Raw genomic sequence first — 19,102 nt, forward strand, 5'->3', positions numbered from 1 at the left:
CCCTACCCTTTCACGAAGCATGCCATGTTCAAAACTCTTGTTTTGGTCTCTTGACAGACCGAGACAGACACAGATAATTCTTTTTTCTTCCGGAAAAATAATTACCTAATCTCTACCTAATCTCTACCTACTAATAAACCAGCGACTGGTTCTGGTTGTACGTCGTCGGCGCTTTTGCAACATAGTCCCTGTGGTTTAGAGTATTCAACCCGCAGTTCATATAAATAAAAGTTAACCGAACCGGTCTGAGATAAAAGAAAAAAAAATCCCTGCCTCCCGATCTCATCTCGACCTCCAGACTCGAGCGCTTCGCCGCCTCCCGCCGGCCGCCCCCCTCTCCCCCCGTCGCCGCGCGCAGCCACCGACGCCGTGGCCGTTGGCGGCTCCCCCCGCCCCTGCTACCATGGTGCCGCCGGGACTCCTCCCCGCTGCTGAAATTCCCCATCGCCATCCCAAGGGCCTCGCCCGCCGCGCTCCCCTGGACCCTGAGCGCCGCCGCCCCAGCCACCCTCGAGCCTCCACCAGGTGACCCCAGGCGCCGCTGATCCCGTGTGCTGCTGCTCGAAGATTCCCCTGCTTGCTGCCCTCTCCCTCCCACTCCACGGTGCACGGGGCAGGGGGAACTGGGTGGCGGCGGCATGATCTCCGGTAAGCGGCGGGGCCTAGCGGCGGGGCCGGGATCCGGTGGCGGCGGCAAGCTCCTGTAGGTAGGCGACGAGCGAGAGAGAGGGATTGAGAGAAGGGGAGAGAGATGGAAGGAAGGAGAAGAAGACGAGCATGGGCAGTGGGGCGTAGGAGAGAGAGAGGGCGGAGGCAAGGAGGATAAGGACAGATGGCAGGGGGCGGCCTGTGTGATTGCTCCGGTGATGGCGTCCGGCGTAGGTTCATACCTCGGCGCGCAGCCGCAATCCCTCCCCTCCACCGTCTCCACGTGGTGTAGGCTGCTGCAATCTCGCTATCCCAGCGATATCCCAGATGCGCGCCACAGCCAGCCAACAAGACCACTATGTAGCTCAGGCCCAGAATTGGTCAATTTTATACAGCTGCAATACACAACGACACACAAAATAGATGCTCCTAGGCTCGATCTTTCTACTGCAACATACTCGCCCAATACTTATTATCGCACTTTTCTCAACTAACCATACTCTGTCCCTTGAGGAGGATTTCAGGGGAGATCGACTACTGTAAGTCTGTGACGATAACAAGAGGCTGATATTTGAGCTGGACTCTTGCGGACAACAGGTTCAGGAGCTCCAAGCCAACAACGGCCATTGCCTTGAAAAAGATGTAAGATTTCTACTATCTAGCTTCTGTCACAAGATTTGCTATAGCCTGTTATTTTGTATGGCAGTCAGTTTTGTTGTAAGAATGAGTAATAGATCTATTGTTCAATTCTTGTTTGAGATAGAATACAAGTTATGTTAAATATTCAATGTTTATTGAACATGACCATAGTGGAAAAGGCTTTAAAGATAAGAGATGAGATATTTTTTCCTTTAACAGTTCAATTTCTGAAAAAAATTCAACACAATAGCCGAATTTATTCCAATTTTCACATATAATACTTGCCGCTAAGAACTTATAGGTATATGCTTTCACATGCAGTCCTGTCTTTGCTAACACGTATGGTGTCAGTTTAGAAAGACCTATGTAATGTTGTTTTGATTCTTGGCTTTAGGGGAAAAGGGATAGGTTCAGAAAATATTTATCTAGAATAGATGTATATTTATGTAAGAGGATAGATGTACTTACTTACAGAACTACAGTATGCTGCAGTTGCTAGGGACTGTAGATTACGGTTCTAATTCATTCTTTTGCATTTCAGTCTGTCATTCATTGTTACTTGAATGTTTCTCTTTTTGTGATCTCCCATAGAAGCTTTTTGTTTGTTTTTTCACTGGAACAGCTCTACACGCCTTGTGAAATTTCTGATGTAGTTTGGAAATATGAGTGAGAACTGCAAGTACGTTGATACTGCCCTCTATGTATTGAATCCAAGGATTTTTTTAATATATATTCTTTTTGTTAATTTCAAGGGAGGAAGAGAACTCCAGTACTATGGTAATGTTCTTGATTCTGATTCTCCATGATTGATAATGTTGTTTAGGACCCTAAGCTTTGTCATGGCTGATTTAAATAGGCACAGCTGGTTTAGAAGGAAAGCACTGCTACTAATTTTAGAACTAGGATGTCGTATTTGACAGCTGTCAGGTATTGCTTATTTGCATTGTAAGATCACAATTCTAAGGTTAATCTTTTTAGTTGTGTAGCATTGCATATTTGGGTCCTTGAATTCTCTCCTCGAAGATCAACACATTTGGTCAGATTTGGCTTATTTAATAATTAGCAAACAATAAATATTGAACATCTATTCAGTGCGACATTTCTTACGGATGGTCAGGTCGACAGCGGCAACATCGTCTTCATTGTACCAAGGTGCTGCTGCTACTACAACGGCAACCTCCTACTTCCCGAACATGACCATTGCAGCTATCCTTGCTGTAAATTTTGTCTCTTTTCTTTCTCATAAATTATGGACATATGGGCATTCTGATCAGGTAACGTTCTTCTCTAAGATTTGATATTTGAAGCATGATGTTTGCGATCAGGTAATTTTCCTAGGGTCTTTCAGATGTCAATGTTGATGGAAAATACACATGTTGCATACCTTTTTTGAAATCAGAAGTGGATACTAACATTTCACATCATGACATTGTAGTTTATAGTGCTAAGCTTGACTCCTCCATGGTTATAATAATGGACTTACAGTGAGTTGATTTGTAGTTAACTTTGTCATTAAGTGGCTGGCTTTTATCTGAACAATGCAGTCTTGCATTCTCTAGGGAGCCAGAGCAAGTCCTTCCTTCCGATTTGAATTTGGGGATTCGATGATTTCTGTCGGATATATCATGTCTATTTGATCAGAAAACATGAGATGCAAAACATGTTTTTCCAGCAGAAATGAATTCATGGACTGGAACTCCTACAGATTTGAAGTTGTATGCTGGATCGACTGCATATTTTATTAAGGGTTTATCAGTTCATCATTCCCATTAGTTCAATCGTGGTGAGAAACATATGCACGTTTTTATGTCAAAAGCTGTGAATATTTTTTCTCATAGTGTAAGTAAACTGATGATGCATGTCATGGCTAAGGATTTGGTTCCAACAGAAGCAACACATATTCATCTTGCCTACTGTCAGTCTCATTTTCCTGATCCTACACTTGAGCTAAGAATTCATTGCCCTTTTTTTTAACAGGCTGCAGTAACGAGTTTGCCACTACTTCAATGGATATAATGGAGCATAGTCGTCATTATGTATGCAAAAGCATGTATCAAAATTTGAATTACCACGGCGCATTTAATTCTCTTGGAGTACTAAACAGTCATGCGGCTCTCCACAGATTTCTTCCAAATGCCTTGCAAAGTTCCGCAGAGAACAAGCTATCACGGAATTTCTTCCAAATGCAGCAAGTTCCGAGCAAGCAAAACTATACTCTGTAAATAATCTTCCTGAACCAGAGTTCTTAATTTTATTTCTATTTTTACCTTTTCCTGTACTGGATTTTAATGTACTGAACACTCTCCTTAATCAATGGGAGCAACACCTGATTGCCTTCATATAAAGAAACACAATGTAAACACATACGAGGCGATGTATAGCTAGCAGGAACAGGACAAAAATGCTGCTCGAAGGTGAGTGGAAGTGCATGATTTTCTAGATTTATTTTCTTGACAGAAGTTACTATATTCTCAATATACGTCACAGTTGTAATCATCTAAAAACAGCAAATCAGTTATAGAGTTGTAGTAATGCAAGTGATTAAAATCCCTTGCTCATTAAAATTGTAGTTTTTTTTATTTCACCGTAATGTTTTTTTGGAGAACGATCATGCATGTTTCTAATATATAGGTTGAGATAAGTAGATGAAGGTTCAGTGAACACATGAGTATGACAGCCATATCATTTCCAGTAAAAAAGTGTTGAGATATTTAGCTCCCGTACAATCAGTATGAATTTATATCTATATGTGAACAAATAATTTCAGGCTGAAGATCACTAGAACCAGCATGAAAAATTGACCTCTCAAAACATGAAAACAGTGGCTTACTTCAGCCGTCAAGCTTAAGAGTGGTTCACAATTAACAGCTGAGTTCACAAATGTGGCTCAACTTGAATTGTCTTATGTTGGACATTATAATTTTTGTGAGGTTTTGTTGTTCGCCCGTTGCAACGCACGAGCACTTTTACTAGTCTTTATATATATATATATATATATATATATATATATATATATATATATGGCTTCTGGTCGTACGTCGTCGGTGTTTTTACAGAAAAGTCCCTGTAATTCTCCATATTCAATCCGCACTCCTCTTCTGAAGGGAAAAACGTTTCGTTCGACAACTTTACAAATAAATCCCTGTAATTTGCGGTATTCAACCCGCGGCCCAGGATGGGCTCTCCTCTCTCTCCCTCGCCTCCCGATCCCAGCCGCCAAGGAGGCGCTCCACCCCGCGCGACGCTCGATCCGGAGCCGCGCTAGCGAACGCAGCACTGCACCACCGTTAAGCCTCAGATCCTCCTCTCCTCCGCGCGCCCGAGCTCCTCGCTGTGCGCCGCCCGGGAGGGCTCTCGCTCGCCACTCGACCAAAGCCTCCGCCAGTCGGTCGTCGTTGCACTTGCCGGCGACCTCACTGTCTCCTCCGCGCCGCCGTCCATCTCAACGGAAGGTTAACTAGGCTCGGCTGGGGCGGCTGAGTACCTCATGTTCGAACAAAGAGAGAGAGAAAGATAAGAGAGAGCACGGGATGGAGGAAGGGGAAAACGAGAGGAATGAGAGAAAGGAGATGAAGAGGAGGAAGGCAGGGCAGCGCTTGGGAAGCTGGTTCTGGTGGGGCTCGCCAACGTCGAGGTGGCGAGGCGAGGCAGGGGTCAGGCGCTGGCTCTCCCGATCCCGATCCATAGGGGATCGAGGCTGGGCGTGGGCGACCGTGGCTGAGGGCCGCCTCTCCCTATCCATCCTTCCTATCTCCGTCGAGGCCATGACCTCACCGGCCAGGCATAGGCGCTCATCGATCTAAAAAAAGGCACCAAACCAATCGAACCTTTCCCTTGTCCCTTTCTTCTCCATCTTCCAATCTCCTCTGTTATGAAGTTCTAACAGTACATCAATACAAGCAACTCTTTTCAGATTAATTAAGGAATCCATGGTGGATGCTTGATGAAGAGTAGGGGGGCAGTTACCGCAACACATGAGGTCTTTGGCTCCAAGCTCAGCGTGAGGTAGAGGAATAAACTAAATACAGAGGATATATTCATGTATCCGTAGGCCAAATAATGCAGGCCCGAAGGAGACAACTTCCAGCCTGCACAGGACTACCAACACAACTGCTGCTTCAGCTGACGTAGTGATTCGTTTTACTGATATTTATACATTTACTTGTCGTCTAATCTTAGTGGTTCTAACATTTACAGTGTTTTCTTTCACCATATACCATCACTCTGCAGTTATGCAGCAAGCCAAACACCTTTTTTTTCAAGAACAAAGCCAAACACCTTGAATAGTGTTGGCACGCCACAAACTGTTTGACATTTTCCTTTTGGCTTCTCGTTTGGAAATACCTCTTAGAGGCGTTAGGTGTTTATGTGATACTACACTACACTGTGAGACTCCTACAAAGACAAATTTTATTTCAGTTCCGTACTCTACAAGACAGAACTTCTAGCATGCTATCGGTATCTATCCAAACTGCTATGCTTAAAGCACCACCAAGAACTATTGCTTTCCGTGGTTCATTACTTCAATCTGCTATGCCTAAAGCAACACCATGCTTCATGTGGATGATTACTTCAGTCATAACGAACCATTAGAGGATGCAGTACAAAAGCATGTAGAATATGCAATGTAAGTGCTTTTTTTTACTAATAATGTAAGTGCATCTCTATTGACAGCAGACTAGAATCTTACAAACAAACTCCTTTAATTTTCTTTGCATGCAAACAGTACCAATGCTCACATTAGATACTTGAAATGATTTTAGAAGTACATCCCAATATGACCTAAGAAGATATGTCTATCACCAAACAGTGTTGCGTACATTGTAAGGACAGGTTATGGAAGCAACAAAAGAAAGAGTGCATTTGACTTTCATACCACATGAGCATGAATTCGCTCTGTCACTTTGTTTGCTCAAAGATCATAAATACATATTGACTCATTGCTGTTTCCGACAACAAGTTCACGGCCATCTTTTGAAAACTTTATTGAAAGGATTCCAAAGTAGGATTCATCGTCAGCAGCAGAAAAATTCAAACCCTCATGAATGTCCTGCATTATGATAAATAAAATAAGTACTTGTAAGGAAAACAACATATTGCAAAAAGAAAACTGTTCAAAATAATTGGTATAAGCATTGTTTTTTTGCCAAGATAAAGCACATTCATTTGGTAATCATGCAAATGGCAAGCAAGATTTGTTGTGTTTCTTCTTCATTTACATTGGTAAAATGATACCAGAAAGGCATAAAGTGAGACATGCCTTCGAACATTAAGTTTTAGCTATCCAAAGTACTACAGAAAGTATGGAATATGGTACAGTTTTACAAAAAAAACTTTTCATCAAACAATTTCCCTCAGTGCAGCTCGACGGCTAGCTGTTTGAAAAGGGAGGGACAGATGTTATGTGGGGCCAGACCTACAGGAGGGCCACGGCTGTAACTTAAGGGGGTAAGTATGTTCATGTTTTCTATTGCTACAATACAATTTAAACCATCCAACTTCATACAAGTGCTACTCCAAACAGAAGCTGGAATGATTTTTTTATGGGTTTTACAAGTTCAGCAGGTTGAGCATTTTTCTGAAACTTCTATGCACAGGGAAGACTAGCCTTAGTCTGAAACTGGGAGGAGCAAGTGAATTAAACGGTACTGAAACATGATCATCTCTCTGTACAGAGGTGAATCTAAATACGGCCATCTCCCTGTACAGATGTAGAACTTTCTTTCTTTCTCTCATTTACCCGCAGCTCAAGGCCAGCAGCAGCAAGCCACAAAGGCAAGCAGCATCGGCAAGCAAAACAACCAGCAGCAGCAAGCGGCAAAGCAAGCAGCCAGCAGCGGCAACAACAGCAAATAGCAAAGCAAGCCAGTAGCGAACAGTAGCAGCAAGCATCCAGCAGCAGGCAGAGGCGACTCCTCACCTTGCTGTTCATGGCGGCCGGGTCGGACGGATCAGGGAGGCGAGAGGACGAACGGCGTCAATGGCGGTCAGCGGTCGAGGAAGAATTAGGAGGGACCCGCGCCTTCGAGTCCGTTGTCCAGAAGCAGAGCCCGTCACGGTCCCTGTAGTTGCTCAGGGAGGAGGATGACCGCCGCGGCCGATGGAACCGAGAAAGGCAGCCTTGGTTCAAGAGGTTCCTGCACGCCGGCGCCGGAAATCACCATTAAAGGGACGGCAGGAGCAACAATGGAGCTAGGGAACAGCCAAGGAGCAAAAACGCACCGGAGAAACGAGGTGGTTCACGGCGATGTCTAGCAGGTGTGCATGTCGGAGCCAGAGGCGTGGATGTCGATCCGGACCGACGGCTGGCGGATCCCGTCGGTCCCCGCGGCTGGCGTTGCAACGGCAAGCGGCGGCGTGGCCGGCGAGCTTGATGAGAAAGGGGATCCAGGCGGGGAAGAAAAGAGTGAGGAGTGAGGTAGCAGAGGGGGAGGAGAAAGATCAAGAGACAGCCGGGCAGGAAGCGGGCGCGTGTCCCTTGGAGATGACGGAGCTGGACTTATCCAGGAGACCCACTGGTCAGTGGCAAAGGAGGGGTTGAGAAAATCAAAATAAAGTTTCCAAGAGTTTTCGGAGAGTATTTCACTGCCTTTTTCGAACACGAATTTAAATCTGCCCCAACTTTGAATTTGAACTATAAATACGTGATATAAAATTCCAATGCTCATGAAATGTTTACTAGAGCTTGTAAATAACACATGACCTCCATTTATATGTTTTCATGAACTTTGAATAAGGAATCATCACCAAACAAATATATCGCATTTCTGCCATTTTCTTGAATTTGAATAAAAGCACTTGATTCAAATACCATAACTAATTCAAAAAAATTAGGATATAACATATGGGTGAAATATGACATGTAGGAGCTAAGATAACATTGAGGTTAAAAATTTCGGTGACTAGGCATGCACTCATTCAATTAGGATCAGATTTGAGCATAAGGGCATCTCCAACGACAACTCGTAAACTTTCTTCCGCATCCGTCCGCGGACAGGGGCGACCAGTCCGCGGACACGGATGCGGGAGGCCGACATTCAGCGCTAACCGCATACATCCGACCAACAGTTAGAACCAACTTCATGAAATTCGATCAAGCTGGGCGGATTTCATTCAAATTCGAATATAATTTACATTAACAGACGATATTTCAATCGTTTTACTAAAAAACACTAAACCCTATGTCAAATGAACACCTCGTAAGCTTGGCCGCCATGTCCTGCCGCACCACCATCGACATACGTGCCATCAACGGCGGCGGTGTTGTCGTGCCTTATGCTCGCCGAGGAGCCACTCCGCCTCCTGTTGCGCGGTGCGAAGGGTCGCCTTGGCCACTGCCGAAGGCACTGGAGGCACCGTGCCGGCGGCCTTGCCCCTGCCGGTGTTGGCGGAGCAGTCGCTAAGCGACCACTCCTCGCCATTCTTAGCGAGCTCGCTGTCAACACGGTGGTGGCCCCTGGCGGACGTCTCTGCGGTGGTGACGGTGCGGTCGAGCGCCCACGCCGCAGCGAGGTCTGTGTCGTTGGGGACCCATCCCGACGTCACGTCCGTCTTGGCAAACGCTTATTGGTGACCGACATTGCGCCGGTTGTACCTTGCCTTCTGTCGCGCCGTGCGCTCGGCCTCGGACACCATGGCTAGAGAGCCGGAGGCACCGCCGTAACCACCGCTTCTCAGGTAGTGGAAGATGTGGCCACGTACCTTGGAGGATGTAATTTGATTGAGCTTCCCGAGAAGACTGCCAATGAGAGAAAATTCCAAGGTATAGAAAATAATAATCAACTTTCAGTTCTCGGTCAGGGAATCGATCACAACAGTTAACCTAATGAACCTCGGGTCCTTCTCTCTCACACACTACATATATCTCACATTAAATATGGACAATTAGTACGAGAGCGGACAGGCTGCACGCAGCGGCATCTGATCGCAGGTATCCAGCCGGTCGTCCTGGCGAGGTGATCCGTGCGTTAAAGATGGTTGAAATTAGGTAACGAGAGATACATCAGTTCATACTTCCGAATACCCGTGTCCACGTCGCGCATGTGGGCTCAGCGGGGGGCACACACCTGACGCAAAAGGGACCTTTTGCACAGAGCGTGCAGTGCGGTACCTCGTGGGCCCGGTACTGTCGTACCAAGTTGGAGGCTGTCCTGCGTCTCGCACCGCTTCTCTTTTTCGATTTGGGGCTGGAGGTCCGTCTGGATCTGTTCATGGCGACTCCGGCAGCGACGGCACCGGCGTTGGCCTCTGGGTGAGTTAAACTCTCTTAAACTCCGGCCCTATCTTTGTTCTTGATCTACTTCATGGCTTACGAGTTTGCTCCCCGCGGAGCCGGTACTGCAGATCGATGGGGCGGCAAGCGATTCCGTGGTGCGCGGCGTGCCGTTCGTTTCCGGCACCGCCGGTCCCGCCGTGGCCGACTCTGCCGTAGGCGTAAAGTCGCCGGAGACACCAGCGGTGGATCAGGTCCCGCCGGCTCGCGGCCTGGTTGGCGACCTGTCTGATGTCGACCTGTCCGGCGAGTCCTGCACGACGTTGCGTCGGCTGGCGGAGGTGTGGCGTCGGCAGGCGCCGGTGACGGGGCGCGCACCGTCGACTCCTGCAGCGCAGTTCAGTCCTTCAGCCCCAGTGCTCCGGCGGCGGCGAGCACCACTATCCACGTTGGCTGGAAGCGCAGGTAGCCCCTCCATCTTGGTTGACTGAGACGAGCGCTTTTTTCTTTTTCTTTTTTGAATGGGTGCTTAGAGCTACAACTAATCTCTGCCACACTACCAAAGTAGTTCTCGCTTGATTTATTTTCAGGGGAACCCCATGAATTGCTACAACCAAGTACTATTGCTCTTGCAGGAGAAGGATTCTCCGGACGATTTTTGGTACATGATGATTGTTGGGGTAGGTTTTTTTTTAAAAAAATAAGTTTAAAACTGCAAAAAGGAATTTCGATGTGGTATATTCACACTTTTTTCAGAGCAGGAGTGTGGTCACAAAAATTGTTTTCCTTCTTTTTATTTTGTTTTTCTGTGGTGGTTTGTTTTCATAATTGCGATTCTGTGCTATCCGACTGCAGGCCAAGGGTACCCCGCGGACCAGATGAGAGGGCGGCTGTAGTTCGTGTGCCGGCGCTTGAAGCTGCGATCCGAGGATTCGCCAATAGAGGGACTGATGTGGTTGTCAACCCGTCGATGGGCACAGTATTTGACTCGCTGACAGAGGCCTATGAATTCTACAATTTGTATTCATGGGAGGTGAGCCGGCAGAATGTCAACGGGACCAAATGCATGTAGGAGATCGTGTGCGGCTGCGCCGTGAGTCCCTTTTTCTCTTTTTCAGTTTTATGCTGGGTGCGATTGTGCGATTTTGTTATGTGCAAAGGAACTGAAGTAGTTGTCAAATTTTATGATTTGAAAACAAATGCAGGGTAAACCAAAGAGGGAGAACAGTTCATCGTTGAGAAGCAATTGTGCCGCCATGATTCGTCTACACCCGACAGATGATGGGGGGTGGTATATATGCCTCGGAAAATCGTGCTTCTCACAACCATAAACTGCTTAGGACTTGTGCTGAGAAGCTGCACTGGCCAACCAATGCTTGTGCGTGTTTGAAAAAGCTTGTGCGTGTTTGAATGAGAACGTGCAAACGATCAGTACTGTCCGGCCGTGTGAATACATCCAGGGCGATAAGTTTTTACTTTATACAGTGTCTCAGTACCACGGTACTATTTCGTCCTCACGCCCTGCACACGTACAGCGCTCTGCAGCCGTGTGTCAGCTTTCCTGTCAGTGCATGGTACTTCAAACACGCAAAAATACGCACATATCACACGCTAGCGGGCCTCTATACTTCAAGTAGCACATATGGTAGCTACTAATCGTGACGCTGTGCCAGCCGTCGATGCGCTGCGTGCAGCTGCCGCTGCGTGCAGCGCTGCACCTTTATGGATGCATAGCACCTGTAATAGTGGAAGTTGGAATAAAACTATGGAGATTGCAAACCAGATAATGCATACATTTCTTACCCATTTGCAAAGATGCTTTGGCTTAAAGTATAATTATTTTTCATGTTGGGAATAATTGATGCGGGTTGCTAATCAAATCATCACATTTGTGTTTTAGGCAATTATTATTGGTAGGAGTATTATTTAGTTTTTTTTCTCCCGTTGCAACGCACGGGCATGTTTACTACTCCCTCCGTTCCTAAATACTTGTCTTTCTAGAGATTTTAACAAGTGACTACATACAGAGCAAAATGAGTGAATCTATATTCTAAAATATGTCTATACTAGCAAAAGCGCCCGTGCGTTGCAACGGGAAAAAAAATCATATTCTCCAATGGTTGACCACATTTGTTCACATCTCATCTCATGATTTTTAAAATTTATTTGCAAATGCAAGAAAATGTACCCTTTTTCAAATTTATTCAAAAACTGAAGCAATGTTCACATTTTTGAAAAAATATCTTGGTTGTCAAAAAAACTGATAATTCAAAGAATTATTCTGAATTTCAAGAAACATTTTTTAAAAGACATACTATAATATTTCAATCTACCCCGGCAATTATTTTTTCAAAATTCACACTCATGTGGTAAAAATGTTGTAACAAACTTCATGTTTGTTCTCCAAACTTTCTCCATATTTCTTTCTCCATTTATCGAGGCTCCTCCTAAAGTCTTGACATTTTTGGACACTCCTAAATCCTAGACTCCATTCAAACTCCTTTGGCACAAGTTAAATAATTTTGGGTTTAACTTCGCCTATTTTGCTGGAACCACTCTTGTTGGGTTGGAAACATTCCATAAAGCCTTACAAAAATATCCCACCATTGTATTCTTCTCTATGGCCTCTTCTCTTGATTCTTTTGGTCTCTCTCTATTTTTTTTCTGTAAGGAGTATATCAAGAGAGAGGGGAGCAGTGCATAGCCGAAGCCCGCTTAAGGCCTACCTGCGGCCTGACCTAGCCGGCCCAAGAGGCCTGCCCGATCTCCTCTTATCCACCCACTCGCTCGACCCCCCTCTCCCTCGTTCCCCTGCTAGCGCCGCCACTCACACACACGCATCGCACACGAGAGGAGCGCCCGCGCCCGATCCCCTCAAGCTCGCCACCGGGCCAGGACCTCCTCGCCTGCCTCCTCGTCTACCCGGCGCCATCACCTCGTCAGCTCCGTCGCCAGGGGAGGAGCCCCTCGACCCGTCCCTTTCGGCCCCGACTCCGGCGAGCGCTGCCCCGTCGACTCTCCTCCACCGCGACGCCTCCCCTCTGCTTCCTCGTCCTCGCCTCGTACCCCGCCACCGCCGGAGCTGCTCCGTCCGCCCCGCGCTGGAGCCGTCGTTCCCAGGCCGCTGCCGTGCCCTCTCGCCTCCTCCTCACCTCCCCATGCGCCTACACCAGCGACCTCCGCCTCCATCCGTGCCGGCGAGCAAGCCGAGAGAGATCAGAAGAGACAGGGATGAGGGGAAAATCAGCGACAGATAGACTTTTTTAGTTCGCACTCGTGTTCGTGTTGGAGACAGATTGCTCCTTCGTGTGCGAGACGGACGACGACGTGTTTTTTTCCTCTTCCCGGTTGATAATGCCCATATGGAGTGCGGGTTGATTTCATAAAAGATGAGGGACTTGTTTGCAAAAACGCCGCGACGGTGAACCTGGAGACCCAATCCGTGCTTTATTATTAGGGAGAGATACATCCTAACCATTTGAAATTCCTAGAAAGACAAATATTTAGGAACGGAGGGAGTATAGTTTTTAATAATAAAGAGAATTGGGTTTCTGTCGTACGTCATCATCAATCTTACAAAAACGTCCTTCTCATTTATATGTATTCAACCCGCAGTGCTCAACTTAAGTCAACCGAACCGATATGAGCGAGAGAAAAGAAAAAAAACTGCCTCCCGATCTGGCCCGTACGCTGCCGCCCCGTGCTCTGCTCCTCCCCGAGCCCCCTCGCTCGATCCGGACCAGCAGGTCCCAAGCACCTCGGCCTGCTCCTCACGCCGGCGTCCAGTGCCACCGCAGCCGACCTCACGCAGCGCCTCAACGTGCGGCCTCGCGCTTGTGCCTCCCCGCTGCCCCGCGCCGGCCGGCCACCGGAGCAGCGCCGCCGTACCAACGCGCCGCCTTGCCCTCCTCTTCTTGTTCCCTCCCCTCACTCCGGTTCTTTCTGTCACCTCCCTCTCTCTCCTTCGCAGGAAGCCATGGCCGTCGGACCTCCATGCCTCCGCGAGCTCGCTGCCGGATTGTGACCTGTCCGCCGCCAAGCAATGGAGTGCCCGACATGGATTTGATTTGGCTACAGCATGGAGGATGAGAGAGTTGATAGAAAGAGAGTGAGGTTGTTTGAAGACCTGTGGCAGGGGTGGAGCAAGCTGCGTGGCCCATGTCCTGGACGAACGGGCGCTCCTCTCGAGCGTCCTCCTCCCGACGGCAGGACATGCACGGGGCGGCAGATCCGGCTGCTCCGGCGTGGATCCGGCGACGGGGCGGACAGATCGAGGTGGAGGAGCACGAGGCCGACCGAGAGGTGGCCAGCCGGAGGCGGTCAGAGCTCCAAGGCAGCGGGGGTGCTGCCTGGTTGTTCGGATCGACGCGGAGGAGCACGAGGCCGACGAAGAGTGTTAGACTATGTATAGCTTCTGTACCTATGTACGTATATGGTACATATTGTAACACAACCATTATATATAATGAGATAAGCCACCCCTAGAGGGTTGTGTTGGTTCCCCAAAACTTATTGTCTTACATGGTATCACGCTAGGTTACGATCGCTTCCGCTTCTAAACCCTAATACCCGCACCGCCGCCGCAGCCGCCGCCGCCTTCACCACCGCCGCCGCGCCACCGATCGCGCCGCCGCCATGTCGAGCGCCGCCACCACCGGTTCCACTGCTGCGGGCTTCCTCCCGGCCTCTCTTGCGGCTCTGCTCAACCTCCCGCTCGATGTCGTCTCTGTTCCGGCTCCGATCGGGACAAGGAGCATCGGCTCCGTCTTCTCCACGCCGTCGGCGCCCTCGCTTGGGCGTGACCTCGTGGTCCACATTGCGGCGCCGCCGTCCGCTGCGGACTCCGCAGGCATCGTCCCGCCGCTCCTGCCGCAAGCGGATCACACTGCCCCGCTGGCGGGGTTGGCGGCGTCCGCCCCGGCCGCGGGCCTTGCGGTGTCCGCACCGGCCGCGAGCTTTGCGGCGCCCGCCCTGGCTGCGGTCCCGCCTCCTCCCGCATCGGCTTCGGTGCCTCCGGCTGCCTCCATGGTGTTTGCACCCCAGGCAGCCTCCTCGATGGGATTGTCTTCGCCGCCGCCGTTTCACTTCGGTCATCTCATCACCATCAAGCTCTCCGCCGACAACTACATCTTCTGGCGTGCGCAGGTTCTCCCGCTCTTGGGGAGTCACTACCTGCTAGGCTACGTCGACGGATCGCTTCCCTGCCCACCCGCGCTGGTAGACAGCATGCACGGTCCGGTCTACAATCCGGCCCATCGCGTCTGGACGGGGCAGGACCAGGCGAACCTCTCCTCCATCCAGGGGTCGCTCTCGCCGGCAGTTGCCGGCCTTGTTGTCTTCGCGAAGACATCTCATGAGGCCTGGACCATCCTTGAGCGCACCTTTGCAGCGCAGTCCCAGGCTCGTGTCTCTGCACTCCGTCGTCAGCTTGGAGAGTGTCAGAAGCTTGACTCCACTGCCACTGAGTTCTACAACAAGGTCAAGGGCCTCGCCGACACATTGGCCTCCATTGGACAGCCCCTCACCGACTCCGAGTTCAACTCGTTTATTGTCAATGGTCTTGATGAGGAGTATGATGCCTTAGTCGAGATCATCAACGAGCGGGGCAACTCGACACCCATGCTGGCACACGAGGTTTTCTCTCGGCTCCTTCTCACTGAGCAACGGGTCGAGACTCGCCGCACCAGGGGCACTGGCTCCCTCTCGGCCAACGCCGCCACCAAGGGTGGCCGCTCTTCTTCATCACCCCGGTCTCCCTTGGGGCTGCCACCGTCGCCCGCCTCGGCCCCCCCACCTACTGCGACCTTACCGGGGGCTGGCGGTCCACGTGTGTGTCAGCTTTGTGGCCGCGATGGGCACTGGGCCTCCAAGTGTCATAAGCGCTTCCAGCGAAGCTTCCTTGGTCTTGGCAATGACGGCAAAGATACACGCAACAATGCCCGTCAGGTCGCCATGGCTGATCGTCCCGCGCCGCAGAAGCAACAGGGACACACTCAGTCCTACTCCATTGATCCACACTGGTACATGGACTCTGGGGCGACAGAGCATCTAACCAGCGAGATGGGGAAGCTTCACACTCGTGAACCCTATCATGGCTCCGACAAGATCCACACCGCCAATGGAGCAGGTATGCACATCTCTCATATTGGTCAAGCATCTCTTCTCACTAGACATGCCAATAGGAGTCTTCAGCTTCGCAATGTTCTTCGAGTTCCATCTGTGACCCGTAATCTTCTTTCAGTTCCTAAACTCACACGTGATAATAATGTGCTTTGTGAATTTCACCCTTTTGATCTTTTTATTAAGGATCGGGGCACGAGGGACATTCTTCTTAGTGGGCGGTTGTGCCAGGGCCTCTACCGTCTGGAGCATCCTGGTGTCGCTCGTGTTTTCAGTGGAGTTCGGGTCTCTCCGTCACAGTGGCATGCTCGTCTTGGTCACCCGGCCACACCTATTGTCCGTCATATTTTGCGTCGTCATGAGCTTCCTAGTTTGTCTAGTCATAAAGATGTAGCAGTGTGTGATGCTTGTCAGCAGGGGAAGAGTCATCAACTTCCTTTTTCGGAGTCCAGTCGTGAGGTGAAACATCCTTTAGAACTTGTGTTTTCAGATGTATGGGGTCCTGCTCAGACTTCTGTCAGTGGTCATAATTACTATATCAGTTTCGTTGATGCTTATAGTCGCTTTACCTGGCTTTACCTTATTAAACGCAAATCTGATGTGTTTGATATTTTTGTTCAGTTTCAAAAACATGTTGAACGTCTTCTCAAGCACAAAATTGTTCATGTCCAGTCAGACTGGGGGGGGGGGCGAGTATCGCAACCTCAACTCTTTCTTTCAGTCGCTTGGGATAGCTCATCGTTTAGCATGTCCACATACACATCAGCAGAATGGTTCAGTCGAACGTAAGCATCGTCATATTGTTGAAGCTGGTCTTACTCTTTTGGCCCATGCATCTGTTCCGTTTCGGTTTTGGAGTGATGCTTTCACCACTGCATGCTTTCTCATCAACCGTACTCCTACTCGTGTTTTAAACATGAAGACTCCCATTGAGGTTCTCCTTAATGAACAACCTGATTATACCTTTCTCAAGGTATTTGGGTGTGCTTGCTGGCCGCATCTTCGTCCATATAACAAGCGCAAGCTTGAGTTTCGTTCTAAGAAGTGTGTTTTTCTTGGCTATAGCTCTCTTCATAAAGGTTACAAATGTCTTCATGTTCCCACTAATCGTGTCTATATATCTCGGGACGTCGTGTTTGATGAGCATGTTTTTCCCTTTGCCAACCTTCCTGTGTCCACTGTCGAACCACCATCCCTGCATTCATCCTCTGTTGCTTCTGACCAATTTGATGATGTTGCATACTCTCCTTTGCTGTTACCTAACCATGGTGCAGGAACCGGACGTGGAGCTCGTTTGGAGCTGTTGGAGGATTCACCATCATCATCGTCGTCTTCTGGTGGGCACGTCGATCGCCCTATGTTGCATGGCATCGATTCGCGTGCCCATGCATGGTCACCCGACGAGCCCGTCGCGCCGAGCATCTCCACTGCTCGGTCCGTTTCGCCAGCGGCCGCCGAGTCGCCCGCGGCTCGGCCCGTCACGCCGTCTTCGCCTGCGGCTCGGCCCGTCACGCCGTCTTCGCCCGCGGCTCGGGTCCTCACGTCGCCTTCATCAGCGGATCGGCCCGCGACACCGGCCGCGCCACGGCCCACTATGCCGAGCTCGCCATCGGCCCGGTCTGTGATGCCGGAGTCGCCAGCTGCTTCGTCTGCTCTGCCGGTTTCGCCGGTGGGTCGGCCTTCTTCGCCAACCGAGTCCGAGGCTACCGTGACTGGCTCCTCGTCACCGGCTGACTCGTCAACGTCGCCGTCCTCCAGCCCGTTGCAGGCTGCTCCGTCGACCTCGGTGGTTCCTGTGTCCCGACCACATACACGCAGTCGCAGTGGCATTTTCAAACCTAAGGAACGTAAGGATGGTACGGTTGCTTGGTTGGCTGCTTGTTTGGCTGCTGCTGTTGCGGATCCATCTTCTGAGCCTCGCTCATATCAGGCTGCCCTGCGCATTCCACATTGGCGAGAGGCTATGGAGCAGGAGTTTCATGCTCTTCTTCGTAACAAGACATGGACTCTCGTTCCTCCACCACCACGGGTAAATGTTATTGACTCAAAATGGGTATTCAAAGTGAAGAAGCATTCGGATGGATCTATTGAGCGTTACAAAGCGCGACTTGTTGCTCGCGGTTTTCGGCAGCGTCATGGTCTTGACTATGAGGACACCTTCAGTCCTGTCGTCAAGCCTACCACTATTCGGCTTCTTCTCTCCATTGCTGTTTCTCGTGGTTGGTCACTTCGTCAACTTGATGTGCAGAATGCTTTTCTACATGGATTTTTGGAGGAAGAGGTTTATATGAAACAGCCGCCTGGTTTCTCTGATCCTGATCGTCCTGACTATATCTGTCGTCTTTCCAAAGCACTATATGGTTTGAAGCAAGCTCCTCGTGCCTGGCATGCCCGCCTTGCCTCTGCCCTTCGTGCTCATGGGTTTGTGCCGTCTACTGCTGACACTTCGTTATTTCTTCTACAGAAGCCAGAAGTCACTATGTATCTTTTGGTATATGTCGATGATATTATCCTTGTCAGCTCTTCTCAGTATGCTGCTGATGCTCTTGTCTGCTCTCTTGGTGCTGATTTTGCGGTCAAAGATCTTGGGAAGCTTCACTACTTTCTTGGAGTTGAGGTCACTTCTCGTGCTACTGGTCTTGTCCTTACGCAGAAGAAGTACTCCTTGGAGTTGTTACAGAGAGCTGGCATGCTGAAGTGCAAACCGACCACCACACCCATGTCGTCTACCGACAAGATAACAGCTGTTGATGGTGAGCTTTTGTCTCCTGCGGATGCCACAGAGTACAGGAGCATTGTTGGTGGACTTCAGTACTTGACGATCACGAGACCAGATATCTCTTATGCTGTTAACAGGGTTTGTCAGTATCTTCAGGCTCCCAGAGATACTCATTGGGCTGCTGTTAAACGCATTCTTCGTTATGTTCAGTTCACCCTGACATTTGGTATGCATATTCGGCCGACTTCCTCTCGGGTCCTTTCGGCCTTCTCTGATGCAGATTGGGCTGGTAGCCCAGATGACAGGCGATCCACGGGGGGTTATGCAGTATTCTTTGGCTCTAATTTGATCGCCTGGAGTGCTCGGAAACAGGCTACTGTGTCACGTAGCAGTACTGAAGCTGAGTACAAGGCTGTGGCTAATGCTACTGCAGAGATTATTTGGGTGCAGTCTTTGCTTCAGGAGTTGGGTTTGTCTCAACCACAGCCTCCTATTCTTTGGTGTGATAACATCGGTGCTACATACCTTTCTGCAAATCCAGTATTTCATGCCCGAATGAAACACATTGAAGTTGACTATCACTTTGTACGGGAACGTGTATCACAGAAGCAACTCCAGATCAAGTTTATCTCATCTAAGGATCAACTTGCAGACATCTTCACTAAGCCTTTACCGCTGCCACAGTTTGAGGCTTGTAGGCGCAATCTTACCCTTCTCAGTTCTTTAGAAAGTGGCTAAGATTGAGGGAGGGTGTTAGACTATGT

At 49.3% G+C, this 19,102-nt stretch overlaps 1 protein-coding gene and 1 long non-coding RNA gene across 2 annotated transcripts; both read left to right on the forward strand.

Moving 5' to 3' along the window:
- Positions 1 to 266: 266 nt before the first annotated feature.
- LOC123112504 (uncharacterized) lies at positions 267 to 3,791 on the forward strand. Its single transcript, XR_006455529.1, has 2 exons — positions 267 to 3,070; positions 3,265 to 3,791. It is a non-coding gene; the product is annotated as an uncharacterized lncRNA (long non-coding RNA).
- Positions 3,792 to 9,031: 5,240 nt separating this feature from the next.
- On the forward strand, positions 9,032 to 10,979 carry LOC123114882 (uncharacterized). The gene is made up of 6 exons (XM_044536258.1): positions 9,032 to 9,049; positions 9,275 to 9,538; positions 9,631 to 9,964; positions 10,135 to 10,179; positions 10,355 to 10,592; positions 10,705 to 10,979. The coding sequence occupies exons 1-5, from the start codon at positions 9,032 to 9,034 to the stop codon at positions 10,393 to 10,395; spliced, it is 702 nt and encodes a 233-aa protein (XP_044392193.1). The 3' UTR covers positions 10,396 to 10,592; positions 10,705 to 10,979.
- The last annotated feature ends 8,123 nt before the right edge of the window (positions 10,980 to 19,102 follow it).

The sequence above is a fragment of the Triticum aestivum genome, chromosome 5B (assembly GCF_018294505.1).
Source record: "Triticum aestivum cultivar Chinese Spring chromosome 5B, IWGSC CS RefSeq v2.1, whole genome shotgun sequence".
Taxonomy (NCBI): Eukaryota; Viridiplantae; Streptophyta; class Magnoliopsida; order Poales; family Poaceae; genus Triticum; species Triticum aestivum.